This window comes from Lathamus discolor, chromosome 2 (assembly GCF_037157495.1).
Source record: "Lathamus discolor isolate bLatDis1 chromosome 2, bLatDis1.hap1, whole genome shotgun sequence".
Classification (NCBI taxonomy): Eukaryota; Metazoa; Chordata; class Aves; order Psittaciformes; family Psittacidae; genus Lathamus; species Lathamus discolor.
Window position 1 is genome coordinate 111,923,214 of NC_088885.1, and position 21,389 is coordinate 111,944,602.

Below are 21,389 nucleotides of genomic sequence, written 5' to 3' on the forward strand. Positions count from 1 at the left end.
AGCCTGCAGATGTTAGGCTCCTTAAAGGACAGATACTGATAAAACCAGAGGTTCTTCTACCAGCTGAGCTACAGGTCCATTGCTTTGCATTCAGGTATTAAATGGTGTCACTGCATCTTTGCAAGACAAAGAACTCCTCCTTGCTCAAAGATGGGTGCTTGTCACTTTCTATCTTTGACCAACTGGAAAAAAGGTCAATTAGATATAAATAATCACCCTTGCAAATGCCTTCTCTAAAATACTGACCATAGCTGCTCATTAGTCTTGTAAGAGCCACCTTAAGCTTGAATTTCTGAGGTTTCCTGCTTTGAAGATCATTATTAACAGCCCTGGAGCGTTTATTTTGCCATGCAGTATCCTACTTTCTGAGGCCAGGCTGAGTTAAAGATCAGGCCACTGCTTCCTCAGGAACCACAAAATGTGCTCTGCCTCATCCCCTCCAGTTGCCAGCCTTCACAAATGGTCTGTTCATGCCCGTATTCCCCAGGTTTCCCTTATGCTGTCAGCTCCTCTCTGCCTGGGACTATTGCAGACAGAGAGCCCAACTGGTGCCTGTCTCCTCAGCCCTGGGTGCTGCTGGTGGAAAGGCACCCCTTCCCAAAGGCAGGGGTGGGGAGACAGGGTCTTCCTACAGGTGCCCTCCCACAGCTCATCTTTATGTTTGTATGGCAGGTCTGCTCGCAACCGAGATGACATCATCTCAGGGCTTTCCAACTGCTGCAGCTCATCGTGTCCAGGCTGACATACCAATGGTAGCACATACGCACTGCCAAAGGCACCACTTGTTTCAACAGCCAGAAGCCCTCCGAAGGGCTCTTTCTCCACAATCTCTTGCCCTATAGCAGGGCTAGCCCTCCAACAGCTCACTGCCAGCAATCCTTAAGCAACCCTTTACTCACAGGTAACTCCCCCAAGGGTGGCTGCCACACTGGACCCTGGCTCTGCTATCACCTCCACCACAGCCTGAGGAAGAAGGAAGAGAGCCATGCCTTCAGCACCTTGAGACAATATGCAAAGATGGGGTTTAAAGGCCCTCAAGCTCCCCTCCTACCCTACTCTGAGTTTTCAGCAAAACTGACAAGCCTCATGCTAGTCCACGGCAGTCATCCTCACCTGAAGCACGTCAGGTCAGTTCAGAGGGTACTTTTTCTTCCCAGCCACATTTGACAGAAGAGCTCAACTTCACCGTTAACTCCGCTTCCTTGATTTGCTTATGTGGCACTCAATTTAAACCTGCAGTATTTTGCTTACATCAAACAGTCTTAGAAATGCAAACACATTGTGATAAGGCACAAAAATGAAATCAGAAGCAAACAGCTCAGTGTTGTTTAACATGCATGAAGCTAAAGAAAAAGGTAGCAGACTTACTATGCAGGGAGATGCTAACTGAGCAGCTGCAGAGACTGAATTCCCCCAGAGCCCAGACAACACAATTCCTGTTGCATCCAACTAACCTTCCTAAGCATGCCCTCTGCAATTAAAATACTACAGCAACCATGGCTACTGATTTGACCACTGGCTTTCCACTGAGACCACCAGCAAGAAAGCAAACGGGTGTTCTGGGTTTTGGTACATTGCTATTGGTACAGCACAGATAAGAGAGAGGAAAGAGAGTAATTCAGACCGCAGCCTACCCTTGAAAGTTATGCAAGAAGAGAGGTACACAATGAGCTTTTCCCACAGCAAGTGTTCCAGCTATGATTGCAAAACCTCACTCTTCACGAGGTCTCCCAGGGTCACTAGTCACTTCAAAACCAGCAGGAAGATGGCGTGGCAAGGATCCAATGATATCGCCATAGCTCGCTGGCTGGCAGAGCTAGTTGCCTGGGGAAAGCCAGCGTGCTGCAGCCATCACTCCCAGCACTATCTGAACTTACAGACTGGAAGGCCATGAGGGTCCATGGCTGGCTGTATCTTGGATCACTGGTGGGCATCAGTATCGGCTCAACTCCCTGTGTCATGTGGCTCATGCTGGTTTCAGGAGTAGTGCTCAAGCACGTTTCTTTCATGCACATCCCTCTCTCCCCATTTCTTCCCAAACCTGAGTTTTGCCACCAGGCAAAAAAATGGCTCACTTCAGACTCAAGCCAAAGTGTGACCCAACATACATGGACAATATGCCTCTGCTAACTGTAGTCTTCTAAAAGCCATGTGTCTTGTCTCGGCTAGACACCTTATTTCCATCTACATAGAGATAAGCACTTCCAGAGGGTCTTTCAGTCACATTAACACAGCAATCTAGTTGAGAAGAATCATCTCTGTGCAGGCACCCTTCTCCTTCCATTGACTAAGAAGAAAATTCTGTCAACTTAGATTTAGGGACTACACTTCAGATATCTAATGTCATGTGAGACAGGTTCCTCGCCTCACTGAAGATTTGTTATCAAACTCCTTTTACCATGTAGACCTTCCTCACGATATTACCAACTAGCATTTAGTATTACTATTATGCAGATTGCTTTCCCAGGCACTAATATATCAAGACTGATTTCTAGCACTCATTAAGCAATGAGAAATGAAATTATTATAAGAACTCTTGAGATGAATTGCTTATGCTCTTCATGACATTCATTCAAGGTTCATAATCTTTGTTGCCTCTTGCAATAATTTAAGAGACAAAACACTGCTGGGAAGAATATGTATCCCTCCACCCCTTCTGGCTGACAAAAATCTGTAGTGTTCAAAAGAAAACTTGGAGAATGGGAGAGGGGAAAAAATGCACAAAGAGCAATCACTACAGATACTGAGGTTTATTGCTGATTCCCCAGTCTGCAAAGCTGTCAAACTGCCACAGTTCCAGGAAGGGATTATCTCCAGAAGCCCCATGTCAGTCACTTTGCCAGCTCAGACGACATGACTAGAGACCTGTGTGTGGCAGCTTGCTGCTTACAGAACAGTTGGAGACAAAATCCATCTTTCCTGATCCCGAATTCATGGCAGGATCTGGAGTCTGACGGTACAACCTGCTGTCAGCTTCCAACAAAAGAACTGGAGGAATCCAGTGGGGATGCTGCTTTTCATGAATTCAGTTCCCTCTGCAAGAAGCTGCTACTGAGAGGTTCTCACACAGAGCCACCAGCATGAGACAGTGCAGTTTTTCCTTTACCACATCAATCAGAAATAGTGTGTCTTGTGCTTTGAAACAAAGGCTCCTAACCATCCTGCCAACTATGCTGCTGTCTTACCACCACTAATAATAGCATAGCTTTTCTTTCTTAATAATAAAAAAAAAGGCCTTTTTCCTCGTGTTTGGTTGAACTTCTTCATTTTTGCTGCTGCATTTTATTCATGACAGGATCTCCAGGCTGCAAGTCAGCTCTTTTCCAGCTGGTTAGATCTGGTTCCTCTTTATGTGCCTGTCCTTTCAGTGTAAACAAGCAAAGCTTCTCCAACTCCGCTGGTCACAAGGCTGTAAACAGAATATACCACAAATTTAGCATCATGCAAGTCCTTCTACCGGATACAGTGCCAAGCAGCATAACATTAAGAGAAAGGTATTATTTTTCAACCTAGAGACAGTAACCCAGGTGATTGTTTTCATTAATTTAGGTAAGAAAAGGCTGAAACCAGGAATGTCTTACTTAACTGATCTCATCAGAAACTACCTGTCCTATATTTTAGGGCTGGTGGATTTTCACATGAAAATCCACAGACAGAAATCTAGATAGAGAAGGCTGCACCTAGTTACAATAGCTGCACACCCATACACCAGCAAGAATCAGAAAGGAAGGCAAAAGAGTTTGAACTTCATTAAGTTAATCATTTCCCCTTGCAATTCTGTCCTGAGAACTTGCCACTGATAAAGTCAGGAGGAGCTGTAAAACCAGGAAAGCCTGGGTTTCGGGAGACTGATGATACTGGGAGAAAGAATTTTAGTCTGGGGGGATTCCACTAGTGTAGTGAAGCCGGTATAAATTCCCATGTTTGCTCTTTTTTGTGAGGAATGTGGTGAAAGAACCTGCCCCTGCTGAAACGGCGTATGTGCCCAATCGCTTCCTTCCTGTGCTGCTCACAGCGCAGTGGTGGCACTAACACTTCTCTCCAAGACTCAGGCTAGAAGCAGGGCTCCAAATGAGGATGAAGGTTTTTACAAACAAAACCATTCACTGAAATAAACTATCAACCCACTCAATCTGTGTAATAGTTAATAATCCCCAAATCTCCCCTGATATCTATCACAGCTGACAGGACTATGGTAGGATACTGACTCTTCTCCCCTTTTGTAACAGTGAAAAGCTAAGTGTACTGACCTTTCATCTTAGCTCCACGGTTTAGTTAGCTTATGAAACAGAAAAGCTCCTTAATGAACTTTATAAACAAAACGAACTTCTGTTAGCTCAACTGTAAGAGGGCCTCTTTTTTTTTTCTTGGAAAAAAAGAAGGCATGTAAAGCTGAAGGCTCTCTGTTCTGTAATAGCATTACATTCACTTAAATCTTAGCTTTGGTGAGCTGTTTTAAAAATCACATTAGTGCCCTTGTTCCCAAGAGGAACAAACATTGTATAACAACAGTACAACAGCCCTGGAAAGTAGGTGGTGCAGACAGTCTGTAGACAGTCCACCGTGGAGACAGAATACCGCTGGATATGGAATTACCAACAAGGAGCAAAGGGCTGCAAGGCCTGGAAGCTTTTTGAAAAGATCTGAACAGTGTGAATCTGTTCGCCTGTAATCACTAACACCCTCAGAGTACTTTTCTCTGGAGAGGGTTAACCCTCTCCAGCTCCAATTATAAACATACCCTCTGCATTAATTCTTTTGGAAGCTAAGGTTGGATAATGTATTGTTTATCCTAAAGAAAATAACCCACTGCATAAAGACCTAAACTCAACAGAGCCTCAGAAAGGTCTCATTTATTTTTTTGTGTGTGTTATAGATGCGTTGTTTTCTACAACATTTTTAGCAGAGACTTTGAATAAAAAACCCTATCCCTGATGTACCATTCTAAAGATCAGACTGGCAGTTCCATACAAAAGATAGTAAACTACACAGCCCTGTTTTGTAAATGGTGCCTGCATCTACATTGTTCTTTAATATCTTCAGTCTTCCAGCAGAGAGGAAAAATCCCTTTCTGAAAGATCTTAATCTCAGGTATCCACATGCCCATGCAATCCAGATGACTAGGCCAATAGAAGCCATCATTATAACTTCAAGATGAAGGCAGAGCAAAAAACGTGGCTAAATGCCAGCCCCTGATTTACCTTCAATTTACCATCTGGCAAATCCTTCAGCTTCTGTTTATTGTGGGATGACAGCTAACTGCATTTGTCCATCACTCAGAAATTAACATATGATATTGTCCATGACAACACTGGAGCAACACTAAAAAACTCAGTGATTAATGATCTTGTGAGTGCTTTGCAGCTGCTGTCATCTAACAAACTATTTCCAGAGCTTTGCTGATAAGCCAAGGCACTGCTGATGCACAAGCCGAAACAGAACTCAAATAAATAAATAAATAAAGTGGTTATCTTTTTGAATTACGACAATCAAAGTGCAACAGGGGCCCAAGGGCTAAAGCAAAGTTTCTTTTAAAGATACAGATGTGCTCATCATTTATATTACAGTGCATATAGTGCAGGAAGTATGTGTGCAACTATATGGGTCCATGTGCTCACATTAACAGATACATGTGTTTCTTTAGTACATGTGTCAGTGAATATATATATATATTACAAAAGCCTACCTCTAGCACGCACATGATAGACCTGCACAAACACATGCAAAACATAGTGAAAGCAGCAAGTTAATGGCCTAGATTAGGAATGTTATCAGTGTACTAATACTAGTTTAATTTCTTACACACACAGGCCACATAAATGTATTCCTAGAGCTAAAAAAAATACATTACATATTCTAGTACTTGAGATTACATGTGCCTAACATACGTATGAGGATGCATATTCACACATATGTATATGGGGCTAGTTTAAACTGAGATTCACCTTCCTTTAACTTCTTTATCACACCTGGAAAAAGAATATGCTAATTCCATTCAGTGCAGAGCTGAATCTTTTAGGATGGCAATCAAACTGCAAGGGGGAAAAAGGAAGCTTAAAGCTTTTAAAAATTAAGCAGATTTTTATTTCCAATAACAAATCCATCCTCAGAGATATATGCCTAACCCTGTATTTTGTTGTTATTCGTATGGCAGAAGCATTTAGGAGCATCAGCTATGGGCTGGGATTCCCTTTCACTGGGTGTTCTACACAGACTAAATCCATTGTCTTTGACAAAAGAAGTTTGTACACCAGTCTTACCACCTAAAATATTCAGGTTAGGTGATTCATAACATGTGGCCACACATTACCAAGTACAGATACACCTTTGGAAAATGTTGATTATCATTATTTTTATACCAATTTCATTTTACCCATTCACAATACATGCTGTGTTAAGGAAACCTGAGTGTACTCTATTAGTTAAAAAGATGCTGTCACCAAATCAGGACTCCTGTGTTTTATTTCCAACTCCACCACTAATGTATAGCATGACTCTGAATGGGTCATTTATCTGCCTATTGCATCCATTTGTCTAGCTGTAAAACATGCTGAGTGCATTGTGGTGAGGCCTAATGTCCAAATTGTCCATGTTCTCCAACAGAGGCACAAGAAACTCCCTTCAATTTATATTACCACCACTGCACACCTGGTTCTCCTTACATGCAAAATATTACTGGCAATAACAGAACTTGACATTTAAAAAGCATTTCCACATGAAAAGTATTTCCACACAGTGTGTGGAAATACATTTTTACTCTTAAGAAAAAAGCATATGTAGGCACTTACCAAGAAATTGTTAGCACATTGGCAGTCATGACAAAGAAGAATGGTGATAAGCTAGCAGTGATAACCTGTTAAATTAAAAGTAAAAATAAAAAACACTTTGTGAACTTGCGATATCACAAATGAAAACTGAAATAGTTTTGCTGAAATTATATTCCTGGATGTGCAGTCACATTTTCTTTTCTTTTTTCCTTTGTTTTCTTAAGTGTTAGAAGCATTATGCATAGATAGTCAATAGACAGGAGAAATCCAATGAGTCTATACTAAACAGTCCTGTTCAACCTTCCTCCCTGTGTAAGTAGAGACTACACCTAGGTACCTCCTTTCTCCTCTGGCAAGTGGGAGCAGGCCAGAAACAGCAGAAAAAGAACCACCAGACAACACAACTTCAGTAGGCTTATATTACAAATCTCTCATTACACCAAGGTGTCCTGGGCAGAGAAGCTAGGGGCTTTCTATTCTCTAGTACTGATCCCAGAAACAACTAGATCCCAACGTACAATGGTTTGTAACAGATCCCTGCCTTAGAAGCTATGGAGCTACCACATCTGCAGCCTGCGTGCAGTTTTGGACATCCTGTTGCCAGATGGACAATGTAAAATGGAAAGAGTTCAGAGAACAGTGACAGAGTCATTAGAGGAGGGATTGATTTTCAGTCAACAGTTAGAATAAGCAATGCCTGTGGGAAAGGAAGACTCGGTAGTGATTTACAAATACTGAGGAATGAATGGAACTATTTAGGATAATACAAAATTGCCCGAGGAAGAAGATGAAATTAAGAAACAAAACATTTAAACAATTATCAGCTAAGATTTCCTAATCGTTGTTTGTGTAGTCGACTCCCAGGGGAGAAGCAGAAACCCCATTCCATATTCTATTACTTGTTAAAACACTACTACATGTGCAGTAGGGAAGCAAATGCCATTTTAGAGTAGGCTGTCTGAACCAGAGCTTGCACTAAGAGTTTGTTAGTCAATACCCACTACATTTGTTATGGCTGCTTTTTAAAAGGCAGGGTTCTGAACCTGCCTGGAGTGTTATCAGTGCAGGATCATGAGCAGCAGTGGATGAAGAAGAGATGGTTGGATGCCATTTCCTCAGCTCCACTCTGAGAGTTAGCTGGAGAGGGGACAATAACCTAACGCTAGCAGTGAGACCAGGCGATGGCAGTAAACACCACACAGGAGTTGTGGGTGCTCGACAGGGACTATACGGTGAGTGCCTCCTTTGGCTTGTTTGGGGATGTTCTCTACTTTAGGGAGATTCAGGCATGCAGATTTCTTTTCTCTTCACAGACATTACCATAAATCACACCCTGACTGTTCTCCATTTGCCTACAGCACAGGCACCTTGCAGAGGGAATGATGCAAGACATGGGCTTGATCCAGGAAAGATACCATGAGATTGCAGATCCACTCCATTCCTGCACAGCAATCAAATTGCTGGTATCAATAGAACCACAGACACATAATCTGATGCAAACTTCCTCTGACTTCAGTATTCGCACACTGCTTACCACAGCAGTGTACTACATGGACAATGCTGTAAAGCTTGAAGCTAACAGAAAAAGAGAGCTCCCACTCCAGGGGAAAAACAAAGATACGCATCGGCTCTACTACTACAGCCTTGTATGTATACATACAAACAGGCATATGACTAAAGAGATGCACCCAAAAGAGACTGTGAGAGGAAAAAGACAAGTCATAAACTGTGGGTTATTCTTCAGAACTCAAGCAAATGATACTGCAACTGTCCACATTCAGGCCACACCTTGGCTTGTCTCATAGTCAATTGCAGCCGGAGAAAGCTAACGCCCACGCCAAACAGTGGAATTCAGTGATTCAGGAGCTGACTCTTTCATGCGCTGTACCTAAATACAGCTCCTAGGCTGGATATCAATTAGTTTAAACGTAGTGCTTTAAAGTACATACACATCTTGTTCTTGCAGGCTGGATTCTCCCCTTACACATCCTGCAGCAGCTGCACTGACCTACAAGGAACTAGTTCTTACTTACGTCAGTGTGAACGACTGTAGAATTAACTCCGCTGAGCTTATCTTAGGCTAATGTTAATTTATTACATAAAAATATACAATAGTCATTACCAAGCACATAAACAGGAACTAATAAAGGATGGCACATGTGCTATCTATGGAGCATTCTTTTCTTTAAGCTGTTCTCCCAAAAGAAACTGAAGTGCAGTATTTCAGAAGTGACACAAGTTGAAGTTATATCACCCACTCCCTTGCAGAGTCTTGTTTATTAGAAACTTGAGAAGAGGCCAAGGGCAGAGAAACAGGCATTAAGAACCCTCCAAAACCAGGCCTTATCAAAAACAATACACCATTCTACTGCGATCATCCCAAACCTCTGCAAAAATGCAGGCTGCAGCCTTTTGGGCTATTACAGCAGAACACTGCTGTATTTTTGAAAAATTATGTAAGAGGCTCTCAGTGCCAAAGAGAAACAAAATGCGGGTTGGAGGAGCGCATGAAGTGAGTGTGTGTAAGGAAAAAAACCCACCACAAAATGAAACGAAAGAACACTGCTAAAATGCCCACCTTTAATTGCTTATCTAAAAGAGGAATACATCTTAAAATGGGCAGCACGTTTTCCAGGAAGCTAACCACATAATTTGTTCCAGAGGAAGAATCTAAAGTCTAGGGGCATAGTTCAGAAGGTAATTTTCCTTACTTCCCCAAAAGTACATTTCAGCATTTTCTGAAGTGTTTTTTAAGTGTACGTTTCACTTTAAAACAAACCACCTACACTGATGTTCTGGATGTGCTTTAAAAAATCCCCAACAAAATACAACATGCTAAATGCCATAATCTCTCTTTCTTTACTTCAAAGGTCACAGTTGTCCTCCTAGGCATTCAGATGCCTTAGGAAAAGGAATGAACTTTCAAGACAAAAGAAAGCAAGTAAAAGGACAAACTGAAGTTAATGATTTCCAAATATATTTTGGTGCTGAATCTGTAAAAGTAGGACATGGAAAGGAAAATTTTAACTAGCTATAACCAGCATATTTTGTACAAAGGTCCCCAAGATTTTGAAATACGATCATTAACTCTAGCAAAAGATATGGACTGGATGGTTGGAGCACAACACTTTTAGAAACAGGAACAGCTCCATAGACTCTGCCTATCCACTTGCTTAATGGAACTGTGACCAGCCAGTACTGCAAAAGCTATTTTTAAAGACATTCCTACTGTGAGCATGTCTACAAAACTGATGCAGCTTTTAGTGACCAGGAAATAAAATCCAAGTGTAGCACCATTTAACAAAACCTTTTCATGCGAGCTGAAATGATTCCTGAGATACCATTTCAAACCCTTCCTTGCATGAAAAAAACAAAGGGTAAAAAGATTGTTTCCTAAAACAAATCACTCTGAATGTATTGTGTCACTCCACTGGACAGTGCAAACAAGACCCATTTAAAGGAACACTTTATTAACACCTATTTGCCTCAACTATTCCTGTAGTTCAGATCACTGAGTTATTTACAAGTAATTTTATAAACGAAAATCGTGGCATTTCAGACTGTGCTTGTTATATCAGTCAAATAGTTCTAGCTCTTTACAATGTGTATCAGCATCAAAGGAAGTAAGTGCATCCTTGTGATGGATACTTATCTGGGACAAATAAGTACATAAAGTACAATCTGTCCATAAGAGGAGAGTGGCCTCATCTCCTCCACCCCTAGAGGACACAACTTGTGGAAGTTCTTTAGTCTGGCATGACTTACTCTAGACGAAACGGCTCTATGGTAATGCAAATAGCCTGCCTAAGCTTGGAGCTTCACCAGGAAGGAGAACAAAGATTAGTGCAGCATCACTTCAACCACAGGGAAAACGCTGCAGGACTGCCAGAACAAAGATTGGGCCTGAATAGTTAGATAATGAAATAGAACAGATGGGACTTCTTTACATAAATAGTCTAGGTCAGGGAGTGAACAAGAGCCAGGAGAGAAAACAGAGGGCAAACCAGCCCTGTGGCTGGATTGTGTCACAGAGAAGAGTCTTAAAACAGCAGCCCTTTTACAAGTTTGTACCAGAAGTGGGGTTGGATCCACCTAGAAAGGGTGGGACAGCAAAGAAATAGACTCATTCATCACCTTACAACATGGTCCCTAAAGAGGGAAACAAAGACTGTGAGATTCCCGCTCCAGTTTCTAAATAGGAGCGACATACCAACATATCTGAAGGAGATTCAGTGATAGGAAAGACACGCTGGAACACTGAAACAGAAACAGATGAGGCTGAACTCATTGTGCCTCGTGACCACGGACATGTCAAAGCTCTAGGGTTTGTACATCAGAGAATTCATGACCACCAAAGATAACTAACCAGAGGTAAAAACTTCTGGCATTTCCATCATCTGGGAACCAAAGACGGGCCTGGATGCCATACAACATCCTGAACACTACTTACATTGTCATTTACATTTAACAAACTGCTCTGAAGGATTACACAGTGCCCTATTTCAGTATCCAAAGAGAAGAAGGGAGTACACGTCCAGAGTTTGTTTCTCTACAGGCTGAATTGTCAGCAACAAGAAAAAAAAAAGCCAGTGTTGAAGGGCTGAGTAACAGACTGAGATTCATAAAGAAGAAATATCCTAATACATGGAAGAACTTGTTGGACAGTAGGGACAAATCCAGCATATAAAATCACCCTTGTACAGGCAAATGGGAGGCATAGGAAAGTATATGTTCTCATGCATCTGCATTTTTAAATCTGCTTTAGTGATTCATGAGTGGAGGAAGGCACTGTTACCACTAGCTTTAAAGAGCTCCTGAGGAACTGTGACAGACAGACCACTACACAGCTCCTGACATGAATGATCTCCTTCCTCCTAATCACATTATGGTCAGACAAGAAAAAAACATACATAAGAGAAAGCAAAATTTGTTTCATAAAAGTTGTAGGGCTTTTTTTTTTTAAAAATCACACAAAAAAAAATAGAATTAGAAATTAATTTAGTTTTATAGATAAACAAATAAAAAATAAAGACTGTTTGGAGAATTCTTTGCTGAATGATTTTAAGAACAGTCAAGACTACTGCTGAGCCAGCTTCCCTATTAGACCCATTTCTTTGCCACATAACATGAGAAATTCTGGTAAATCTGACATGTGGCTTGAACAGAGGAGATGAGATCCTAAGGGTTCCTGGTCCTTGACACAGCAGAAACTTTGATCCTGGGAGACACAGATATGCAGGACTCTGCATTCTTTGCTACCTTGCTTTCTCTACTGATCATATTGTGGTTATCCCATAGCCGATATGGTCTCAATTCTTGATCAATTCAAACCAGCCGGCACTGGCTAGATAAATGTGTTATTCTTGACCAAGTTATCATTGATCCCTTCCATCCCTGACTTTATAATTACCTTAGAGAAAGATTTTCCCTTCCATCCCTAACTTTACAATTATGTAGAGAAAGATTTTCAAGCTGCTGAAGCTGGCTGTAGATTTTGAATCTCTAACATTTCTGAGGTGTTCAGGAACATGTTGTTTATACAGCCAAGAACGCAGATGAGGACATTTTCAAAATTTAGATTCTGATTTAATCTTCCTATCTGGAATGGAAAGATATGGAGGATTTAGTCCAGCCATGACCATGATTTGTTAATGCACAACTATACTTGTACATACCATACAAAAAGTACACTTCCTCGGATTCACTGTTAAACTGCTAGAAAGTTAAATGTCAGCTTTTGCTGTAAGGGAATACAGAATACTTTACAGAAGTTTTCCTTAGTTTGTGTACACAGAGCCAATCCTTGTAACCTCGCTTCCCCAAACTGCCAAAACCTCTGTCCTTACAAAAACGCGTATTTTTTCCAAAGCCAGTGTTTTGAAATGGCTCATCGAGTTCACTCACTGTTCAAAATAGATCATTCTATTTATCATCGGGTCATCTTCTCAAAACATCAGGAAAAAGCTTCTGATGTACGTAACCTTTGTTTTCATTCTACTGGTGGAATTAAAGCAATGTCAAGCTTTTTATAGACATAATATTTGTTTTGTCCCTCTTCTGCATGTTTCAACCAGCTGCTAAGACAATCACCAAAAATTGCCAGGGAAATGGATCACTGTTAGTGCCACTGAAAACAGCTACATCAAGATAATCCAGTAGTACCAAAAAGGCAAAAATTAGAGCAGACAAACATCAGTAACAACACACACTCTTTAATTTCTTGAGGGAGAGCCACTGGAATAATCTCCCAGATTACAGAGTTGCATCTCTCTTGTATGTTTACTTAAGAGTAAGCACTTGCACATATGTGCACGCAAATGTAATACTAGGTATGGAGATCTAGCAAAAATCCTATTTAGAATAGGAAGAAAGGAATAGTTAATCTTTCAATGCCACCTTCAGTATTTGTAAATTCACGTGCATTTTCTAAGCTATTAACACCATTTCTCCTTGTTTACATACATTTTTCATCTCAGCTGAAGCACAGGCCATTTCTATCTAGTTCTCTTCTGCTTTGCTACATCCAAATTTAAGGCACCCAATGATGCCGGAAGGGTAAATTCTCTGCACCTTAATAACAATACTAAGATTCAGAAAGGTCCAGCAACTAGAGAAATAGATGATCAAAGCATTGACTGGAACAGCCAAATACATGGAAGCACACCAAGGACTTGGATCTCCCATGTCTAAACCCTGACTAAAGTGGTTCAGCATATACTGACGAGACTTTCTGAAATATTCCATCCTTAGAATGGTAGAGTAGGTGCTGACTGTGAAGTTTCACAAACTGCAGAAAGTCAGCAATGAACAAGAAGCACCAATGACCACCAGTAACTCACCAGTTGTGGAAGGTTGGTGCAGTCACTGGAAACCTGCCACAAATCACCAGCAAAAATCCCTTTTAAAGATGACAAATGTGGTACACATCCTCCCTCACAAGAAAAGGTGGGATGGGACTAGAACTAAAGTACTAAGTACAACCAGATTGCTTATAAATAGGGCAGGAGAAAATGAATATAAAGAAAAAGTGAAAAAAACCCCTATTTTTCTCCCATGGTCATCAATCAAAATAAAGCACCATTAACAGCTGCAGATACTGTGCCCAGGAGACCTCCTCCATCCTGCACAGTATCTGAATGAATCTTGCATGCAGAACCAGACCAAAGTCAAACTAGCATTAAGTGTTTAACTTCAAGTCAGCTTTGGGGATGATCTGCTATGGAAATAAAAACTTCCCTGGAAGCTTTAGCACATACTGCCCATTGCAATGAGAAGGTTTTCTGTGTAATCTGGGTCATTTCTAGAAGCTTAAAGTGCCAAAGCCAATCTCTGGTTAAAAGAAATACAGGAAATACAGGCAAAATTTCTCTACCCAACTCTTCTGTAAAACCTCGTTCCCCTAGATATTGATTCAGCTGTATCAATCAACACATTGAAATGACTTGTGGAAGCTTTCAACTTTGTTCTGAGTATCTGATGTTACCAATCAAAAGGCAAGACAAAATATGCTGTTTAACCTAATGCCTTCAGGTGATAATGCAGTCCTCTGAAGGAGCACTACTCAAAAATCTACCAACAAGGAAGGATTTTAAGCAGAGACACAGATTTTTACAAGTTAAAAATAAAGCTTTAGCCTTGAACCACCAAAATAATGGCTCTTCACAAAGGAAACAGCAATGCCATGATCCTGCCTGAAAAGCTGAGCCTAAACAGGAGAAACAATCCAAAGTGAAATACATTGGAGGAAGGGGAAAACAAAACAGGTTTCGCTCTCAATTCTGCTCATTAGTTTAAAGCTAACTTGAGCACGTCTACTTCATTGCACTAACAGCCTAACCAAAGTGCAGACGTGCCCTAAGGGTTTTCATTCCCTGACAGACTTACTGGAGACTTGTCAGTCTACAAAATCAGTAGACAGTGCAATGAGTTTGCTCATGTGAGCATACTTACATGCACATTGCTCATAGGTGGACTCTGCTCAAGTCTCCTGAAGGAAGAAAACCCTTTAACCCTCTGAGAGATAAACATGTTGTTATGTAAAGGACAGCCTGGCGATGCTGGCACCATGGCAACGGTGGCACCATGGCAACAGTGCCAGAGTCAGCAACTTCATGATCCGCACAGCTCATATCCAGCCACACAGGAGTTTTACCAGCTGCTGTAAATTTCTTTGAGATCCTTCATTTTGTATTTGCCTAAATGTCTGCACAGATCTCCAGCTTCCTTAAAGCACATTTTTCTCAGATGTTGTTTTGGTCACTCTCTTCTGCTCTTATATTTTATTCCTCTTTATTTTTCTGAGCATTATTCAAACAAGGACGGTAAATTCCAGGGGGTCTTTAAGAACACAATTAGCTCCCTGTATTGACTCAAAAGCAGCCAGTGTTTAAACATGCCTGAGCAGTCAAATGCCTAATGATAATGATAAAAAATAGTGTAAATCAATCTACTTATTTTTCATAACAATTAACTTCTGACCCACCTTAAAATCATCTACATGTTGCATTTAAAACATACTAAACAAAAAGGGAGGGGGCAGATCAAATGACAGACATAATCAGCAACTTGCCCTCTAAAATGCTTTCAGGATAGAAGCAGTATGAATGCTTATCTTTAGCAAAATCATCAGGTATTTTAAAGTGGTGTTTTGTTTTGGTTTTTTATCTTATCAATACCTAAACCAATAATTTCTGTATCACAGAGGAGTGTTTCTCTATTCATCTTTTCAATTGCTGTAAGAAAATAGATTTGTTAGTTATCCCAAGTATGCATTTAGAGGGCAGATAATCCTCTGCATTTCTATGGCTAGATATTTGTATGCTGTTCCAGTATTTACAGAATTAGATATTCATACTCTACTTTCTGTTGCATTTATGAAGACTTTTCTCAGGGCTGTTTTTCTTCTTGTTTTCAGGATCTGAAGACTGATACAACCAAGACACCGATCCTGCAAGTGCAAGGCTGAAGCAGTGTTGTATCATTCACTGAGCATCTTGTCTTATCAGACTAATACGCTGTTAAGGATTAACATATAATCCTTTCAGATTAATATGATACAGTAACTATTTTTTAACCCCGAACATCATGTGAATGCCAAAAGATCTGTTGAATTGTTGTCCAACTTCTGAATTGTTGAATTCTTTTATTCCTTATAAGACAAATGTGGCCAAGTCATTGTTCTTGCACTGTATGCATCTCGTTAGCAGTTTGGCTGTGGGAGAATAAACTGTGGTTACTAGGTCATTCTGGAACGCAGCTGCGTGCTCAGCCCCATCCTACTATGCAGAAAGGGCTCAGAAAAGCCCATCTCTCTCTTGCCTCTGAATGACTTCTACAGAATCCTCTGCCTACACCTTTTTAAGGTATGTGGCACCTGTCTTACAGCTCTCAGACATACAAAGGTTTCATGTATAGCTAATGAATAGCCTTCCTGATTCTTGGCAGTACCTTAATTTCCTTGGTTCTGCACTGTCTCTTTCTTAATTTAAACCTTACAAGAGCCACTACTGAGGAAGATACGGCAATTATTTCATGTTGCAGAGACACCTTATAATAGTTAAGTACAGAAACTAAAGAAGGATATGTGGGTTACTGAGTGCAATTGATAGAATTAGCGTAAGAAAATGCTCTTATGAGAAACAGAGTATTATGGTTATATTTAAAATGATCAGACACGAACAAGACAAGACTCTTCAAAAACGCCTACACCTATCAATGTATAAACATATATCTATATACGCATTCATATATAAACACATACTATATATAGCGTAGAAATATATAAACATACATCACTGATGAGATAGGACCTAACTATTATGAACACATTATAACTTATTTTGCTTTCCTACAAAAAGTAAAAGATACCCTGAGACTTTTCAAGAAAACCAAAACTCTTTGCCTCTTGTAAAATACTAGACTGGGTTGAAAATTATGGTAGGTATTTCTTTTTCGACTATCAAGTAGCCACTCCACCCTACCTTCACTCAAACACAAACAGACTTTCTGTCATAACAAAGAGAAAGCCAAAACAAGAAGCATTTGCCCTCTGCTACTGGAGATAATGGCCAAAACATACATTTCCCCTTCCTATGACTAATGAGATAGCTGGTGAAGTGCCACCGGTCTTCAGCCTATAAACTGTAGAGTGGTTATACTACAGAGCTCAATTTTAACAGTACCTCTGTTCTTATTCAAGTATTTCTCTTAAATGTGACCACTGAAAATGTAATCCAGATACTGTTATTATTCTCAATGTTCTGGTTCTGTATTAAGGAGACAAAGTGAAAACTTTCCACAATTCATTTACATTTTCCCTGAGGCATGCTTTGCTGATATGGAAATACTATCAATCATGATTCAAACAGGTGTGTGTACATACATACAGCAGATTAATAGCATCTGTTCAAGTCAGTTCTGCAAATGAGAGGCACCATCCATGCAGCTGAAGCTCTGTCAAGCAAGGACAACAAAAGTCATTTAACAAGGGATATGAGAAGGCTTCTTTAAGCCAAATACCTTTGGTTTTCTTTGACTTTGCCAAGCAGGGCTTTGTCCACTCTCGCTGTTACAAGATTGACTGTTGATGCTTATATCATGATGTATATTTGTCCAAAAGCTGAAATTATTTGTAATTCCAAGTTATGCCAAACTTAAAACCCAGCGCCTCCTGCTTCCTGTAAATGCTTCATGCATTACAATGCTTAACTTTTCCTCTGTTGTTGCAGACTGTCGAGGAACTTCCTTTCCTTATATACTGCCCTATAACTGCAAAGACCTTAAACTGCTCCTGCCATTTAGTCTCTCTCCTGAAATCTCTGAGCTCATAAGCTGAGAGGGCAACATGATTCATCATCTTGTTCTTATTTTATGAATTATTAAGTATTTGTATAATGGACTAAGTATTGCAACAGCAACGGTGTTCTACCTATTAGGATCACAGACTCCAACTGGAGTGGACTGAGGGTTTGTTTAATCAAGTATTAGTTGGCGGTAGAGAATTCAGACGAATATATGATCCCCCTCTAATGCAGCATGTCTGCAGTTGATATGCTCATCAGAGAAAAGGACGGATTTTCATCTTGACCTTAGTTGATATAAAACTTACATCCCATGGCATGAAGTTTATTAATCTTTGCACATCTGTCCTAGAAGGATAATACCTGCTTTTGCTGAAATTACTAGTGACCCAGACTAAAATCTTTTGAGCAGATCTGGCCCTGTAAAAAATACACACTTCTCTTTACTTTCACTCGGACAATTGTCTCAGTATTACCTTCTGTTTGATGCCCTGCATTTTACTGGTCAGTAATATGGCATACAGTGTTAAAGAATTATTTTTTCTATCTGATTTGAGAAGTATTGTTTTTCAATTCTGGGGAGCAGTCAGCTGTTCTAAAACTCTGCCGCTGTAAAATACCACGATAAAATACACTTCATCTTACGTTAAGCTCAGCAAGAGCTAGCCTTCCGGTATTCCAAGTTATTCTTCAGCTCATGGGATCATGAAATAGAAGTTACTGTAAAGAGACAGAGAAGACACATAATTCCTATAAGATGACCCTGCTTTTTATTGTCACACTTCAGTGGTGAATTTAACAGGCCAAACTGACAGTTTGCTACATGGATCTGGCACAAAAGGAGCTGGCTCCTTGGGACGGACCGAGCTCAGCCATCTGCCTATGTCTATCTTCCTCCCAAGTGCTAGATGCCATTGGGTGGGCCAGTAGCCAGATCAGGCAGGAACTGTTACTATAACTGCCTTGCAGTATCAGAACCTCTGACTAAGGGCAGAAGAGGATGCAATTCCAAACTCTTCACAGGTGGACCATGACCTCCCACAGCAGTGGCTCAGTGATGGCTCCACTGGCATCCACGAGAATAAAAAAGCTGGTTCCAGCAGGCAAAGTGTAAAATTCCTGGCAGCTGGGGCCCATGAACACAAGGAAAATGGACTTGAGTTTCCTAGACGCAGAATACATTGGCAGTGCAGTAGAAAACAATGTTTTTAAGAATAGACCACTTTGTGGCTGTGATAGCTTTCTTCAGCGACTAGCTACTTTATGTGCACCGTTTCATAATTATTACCAAAGTCCAAATTAACCACACTGGTGCTTTCAGCCCCGGTCACTTTGTTCTCTCTCAAATGGCAAAAGAACATTGTTCATGGGAACATGACTTCTGAAAGAGAACATCAACAGTGAGGCAACTAAGGCAAAAAATGGAACCAAAGGCAGATACGTTACAGGCTACATCAATGTGTTTCCATGTGTCACAAGAACTGAATGTCTTTTTGAAAGTCAGTTGGACACTCAGTCCCAAGCCAGGAGCTTAGGTGCTTAGCTGTTGCCCTATAATACCTTCCCAAAGCAGACCAGAAGATTGACAGCAGAAATAGGGACTGTAGTGATAGGACAAGAAGTAATGGGTTTAAACTGTTACAGGGGAGATTTAGGTTGGATATAAGGAAAAAGTTCCTTACTGTGAGAGTGGTTAAGCATGGGAAGAGGCTGCTTAAGGAAGCTGTGGCTGACCCATCCCTGGTGGTGTTCAAGGCCAGGTTGGGTGGGGCATTGAGCAACATGGTCTAGTGTGAGGTGTCCCTGCCCATGGCAGGGGGGCTGGAACTGGATGAGCTTAAGGTCCTTTCAACCCAAACCATTCTGTGATTCTATATCCCCTCAGCAACCTGAGAAGCCAACAGTGAACTTTTCCTTTCCACACAGACATCAGGCAGGTGAACACCCAGCTACCTGTGTACTCTTGAGGCCATCTCTACAAGTGGCACAAATGACCCAGATGGGGACTGGCCCACTGTGCCAAGACTGACTGTATCTGGAGTACCTTGCTGCAGAGGTGTGGTGCTGAACAGGATAGTGCACACATTCTCAGTGACTCTTCTTTCCATGCGAGATTACCCAAAGTTCTCAGGTTGAACACTGCAGATTGAGGCCATTGTCAGTCAAGAACTGTGTGGTTTTTTGAGCGTGTCTTCAAACCTCTTTTTGCACTGAGTATAACTACTATAAGAGAACAAATCCTACACATACATGCTGCTTTACTTATACATGAAAAGCACAAATGTTGCTGAAAGGGTTCAAGACATTGTGAGAACTAATGAGTATGCCTAGTTTAAGGGGAATATTTTAGTGAAAAGCAGTAAGATGCATTTTCCCATTGTTAAAATCTATAGAAACACCTGAAGTGCTTATGTTCCTTGTCAGCATTATCAGATTAAAACATTTTTCTGCCATGACTAACTCAGAACTCTGTGGAGGATATTACTAGTATCACAATGGCATAGGAAACTTCAGGATGCATAATCAAGTATTTTTTAAAAATCTGTTAACAAAAATAGCAAGTTTCCATCAACCTCTCTCCCCAGTGACACAGTTTTGGTATTTCTGTGCATGTATAAAGTCCATTTCCTATTGTATTTCCCATCTCAGGACTCCTTTGGGAAAACTTAATTCATAAACAAACAATTCCCAGCCCAGATAACTAAATCTCCCTGCTGACCCCTTTCCATACAACCCGACAATAATAACAGAGACACAGTCCTTGCATTGCCATTCTTGTGTGTTTATGCTGTTTTAGCAATGATGTAATGGAAAGAAACTGACATGCTATTATTATGCTAAGGACTGCAAGGAAGAATTGGTATTCTTTAAGGTTTTATTTTTCCATTCAAAAACAAAAGTCTTTCCAGGGCTGTCTAACCATTCACTGTTACAAAAGGTCAAAATATTCCATCAGAAATCTTACAAAACATGATACTTGAAAAAAATCTGTTTTAAAGCATTAACACAACTAATCCATTTTGAATGATGGCTTTTATGAGCAATGTCATGAGGTTACACACTGTGGGCCTCAGTGGCCCCTGCACTGGAAGACAGTGACAGAGTGACTACAGCTGACTAGTCTTTGGCATCCCATTTTCTCAGATAGCGTGGGGAAGCCTCTGCAAGAAGACTCATTCCCTTCTGTGCCCTTAGGACAATCACCCGTAGAAACATGCATGGAGAGAAAAGCTGGACTCTGCCCTCTTCCTCTCTGTGCTGGCCATGGATAGGACAAAAACAGCTCACAGTCATCTCCTGAGGTTGTTGGAAGCCTAAGTGATTTCCCCGAGCACCACGTATTTCAGGGACAGGCCATTAGCCACCCAGTTTGCCTCCCCCAGAGCACTAAGGCTGTTTGCTGACTTTTGTTGAAAGTCAAATCTAATCCTTGAACGGGTGTACAGAGTGGGGTTAAGAAATGAGAGCTCTTGAGATTTTGTAAAGATCGGTTCCGAGTTGGGGAGAGAAAGGAAAAGAAAGACAGGGAGACCCATTTCAGACATCAGCAGTTCACTAACATGAGAAAGAAAGTAACGTGGAGTGTGACACCAAGCGCCTATCAGAGAGGTAAATGACGAAGCTCAAGATTTGTGAGGCAGTCTGGAGAAATTTCACCCATGGAGGATTTTAAGAATCAAAAGGCAGCTAGCGATCCCAAACCTGAGAGGAAAAGGGAACCAGTATGGGAGAAGAATGTGGCTATTTCTGCTCATTTTTGGAAGCCTAGCACTAGCTAGCTTTGAAACCTTCTACATTAGTGTGTTATATAGTGCACTATTCT

General features: G+C 40.9%; 1 protein-coding gene across 8 annotated transcripts in view; it reads right to left on the reverse strand.

Annotated features, from left to right (window-relative positions):
* Positions 1–2,735: 2,735 nt before the first annotated feature.
* Positions 2,736–21,389, reverse strand: part of TMEM241 (transmembrane protein 241) — a 56,036-nt gene continuing 37,382 nt past the window's right edge. For 3 of the 8 annotated variants that reach the window (XM_065668123.1, XM_065668122.1, XM_065668126.1), the window contains 3 exons: positions 6,789–6,853; positions 5,687–5,708; positions 2,736–3,409 (listed from right to left, as the gene is read on the reverse strand). In XM_065668123.1, the coding sequence (XP_065524195.1) occupies positions 3,365–3,409; positions 5,687–5,708; positions 6,789–6,853 (132 nt within the window). In that variant the 3' untranslated portion in view covers positions 2,736–3,364. Of the gene's footprint in view, positions 3,410–5,686; positions 5,709–6,788; positions 6,854–17,152; positions 17,220–18,211; positions 18,287–21,389 lie in introns of those variants that run through there. The other 5 variants (XM_065668125.1, XM_065668124.1, XR_010610164.1 and 2 more) reach the window with 4 other exon arrangements.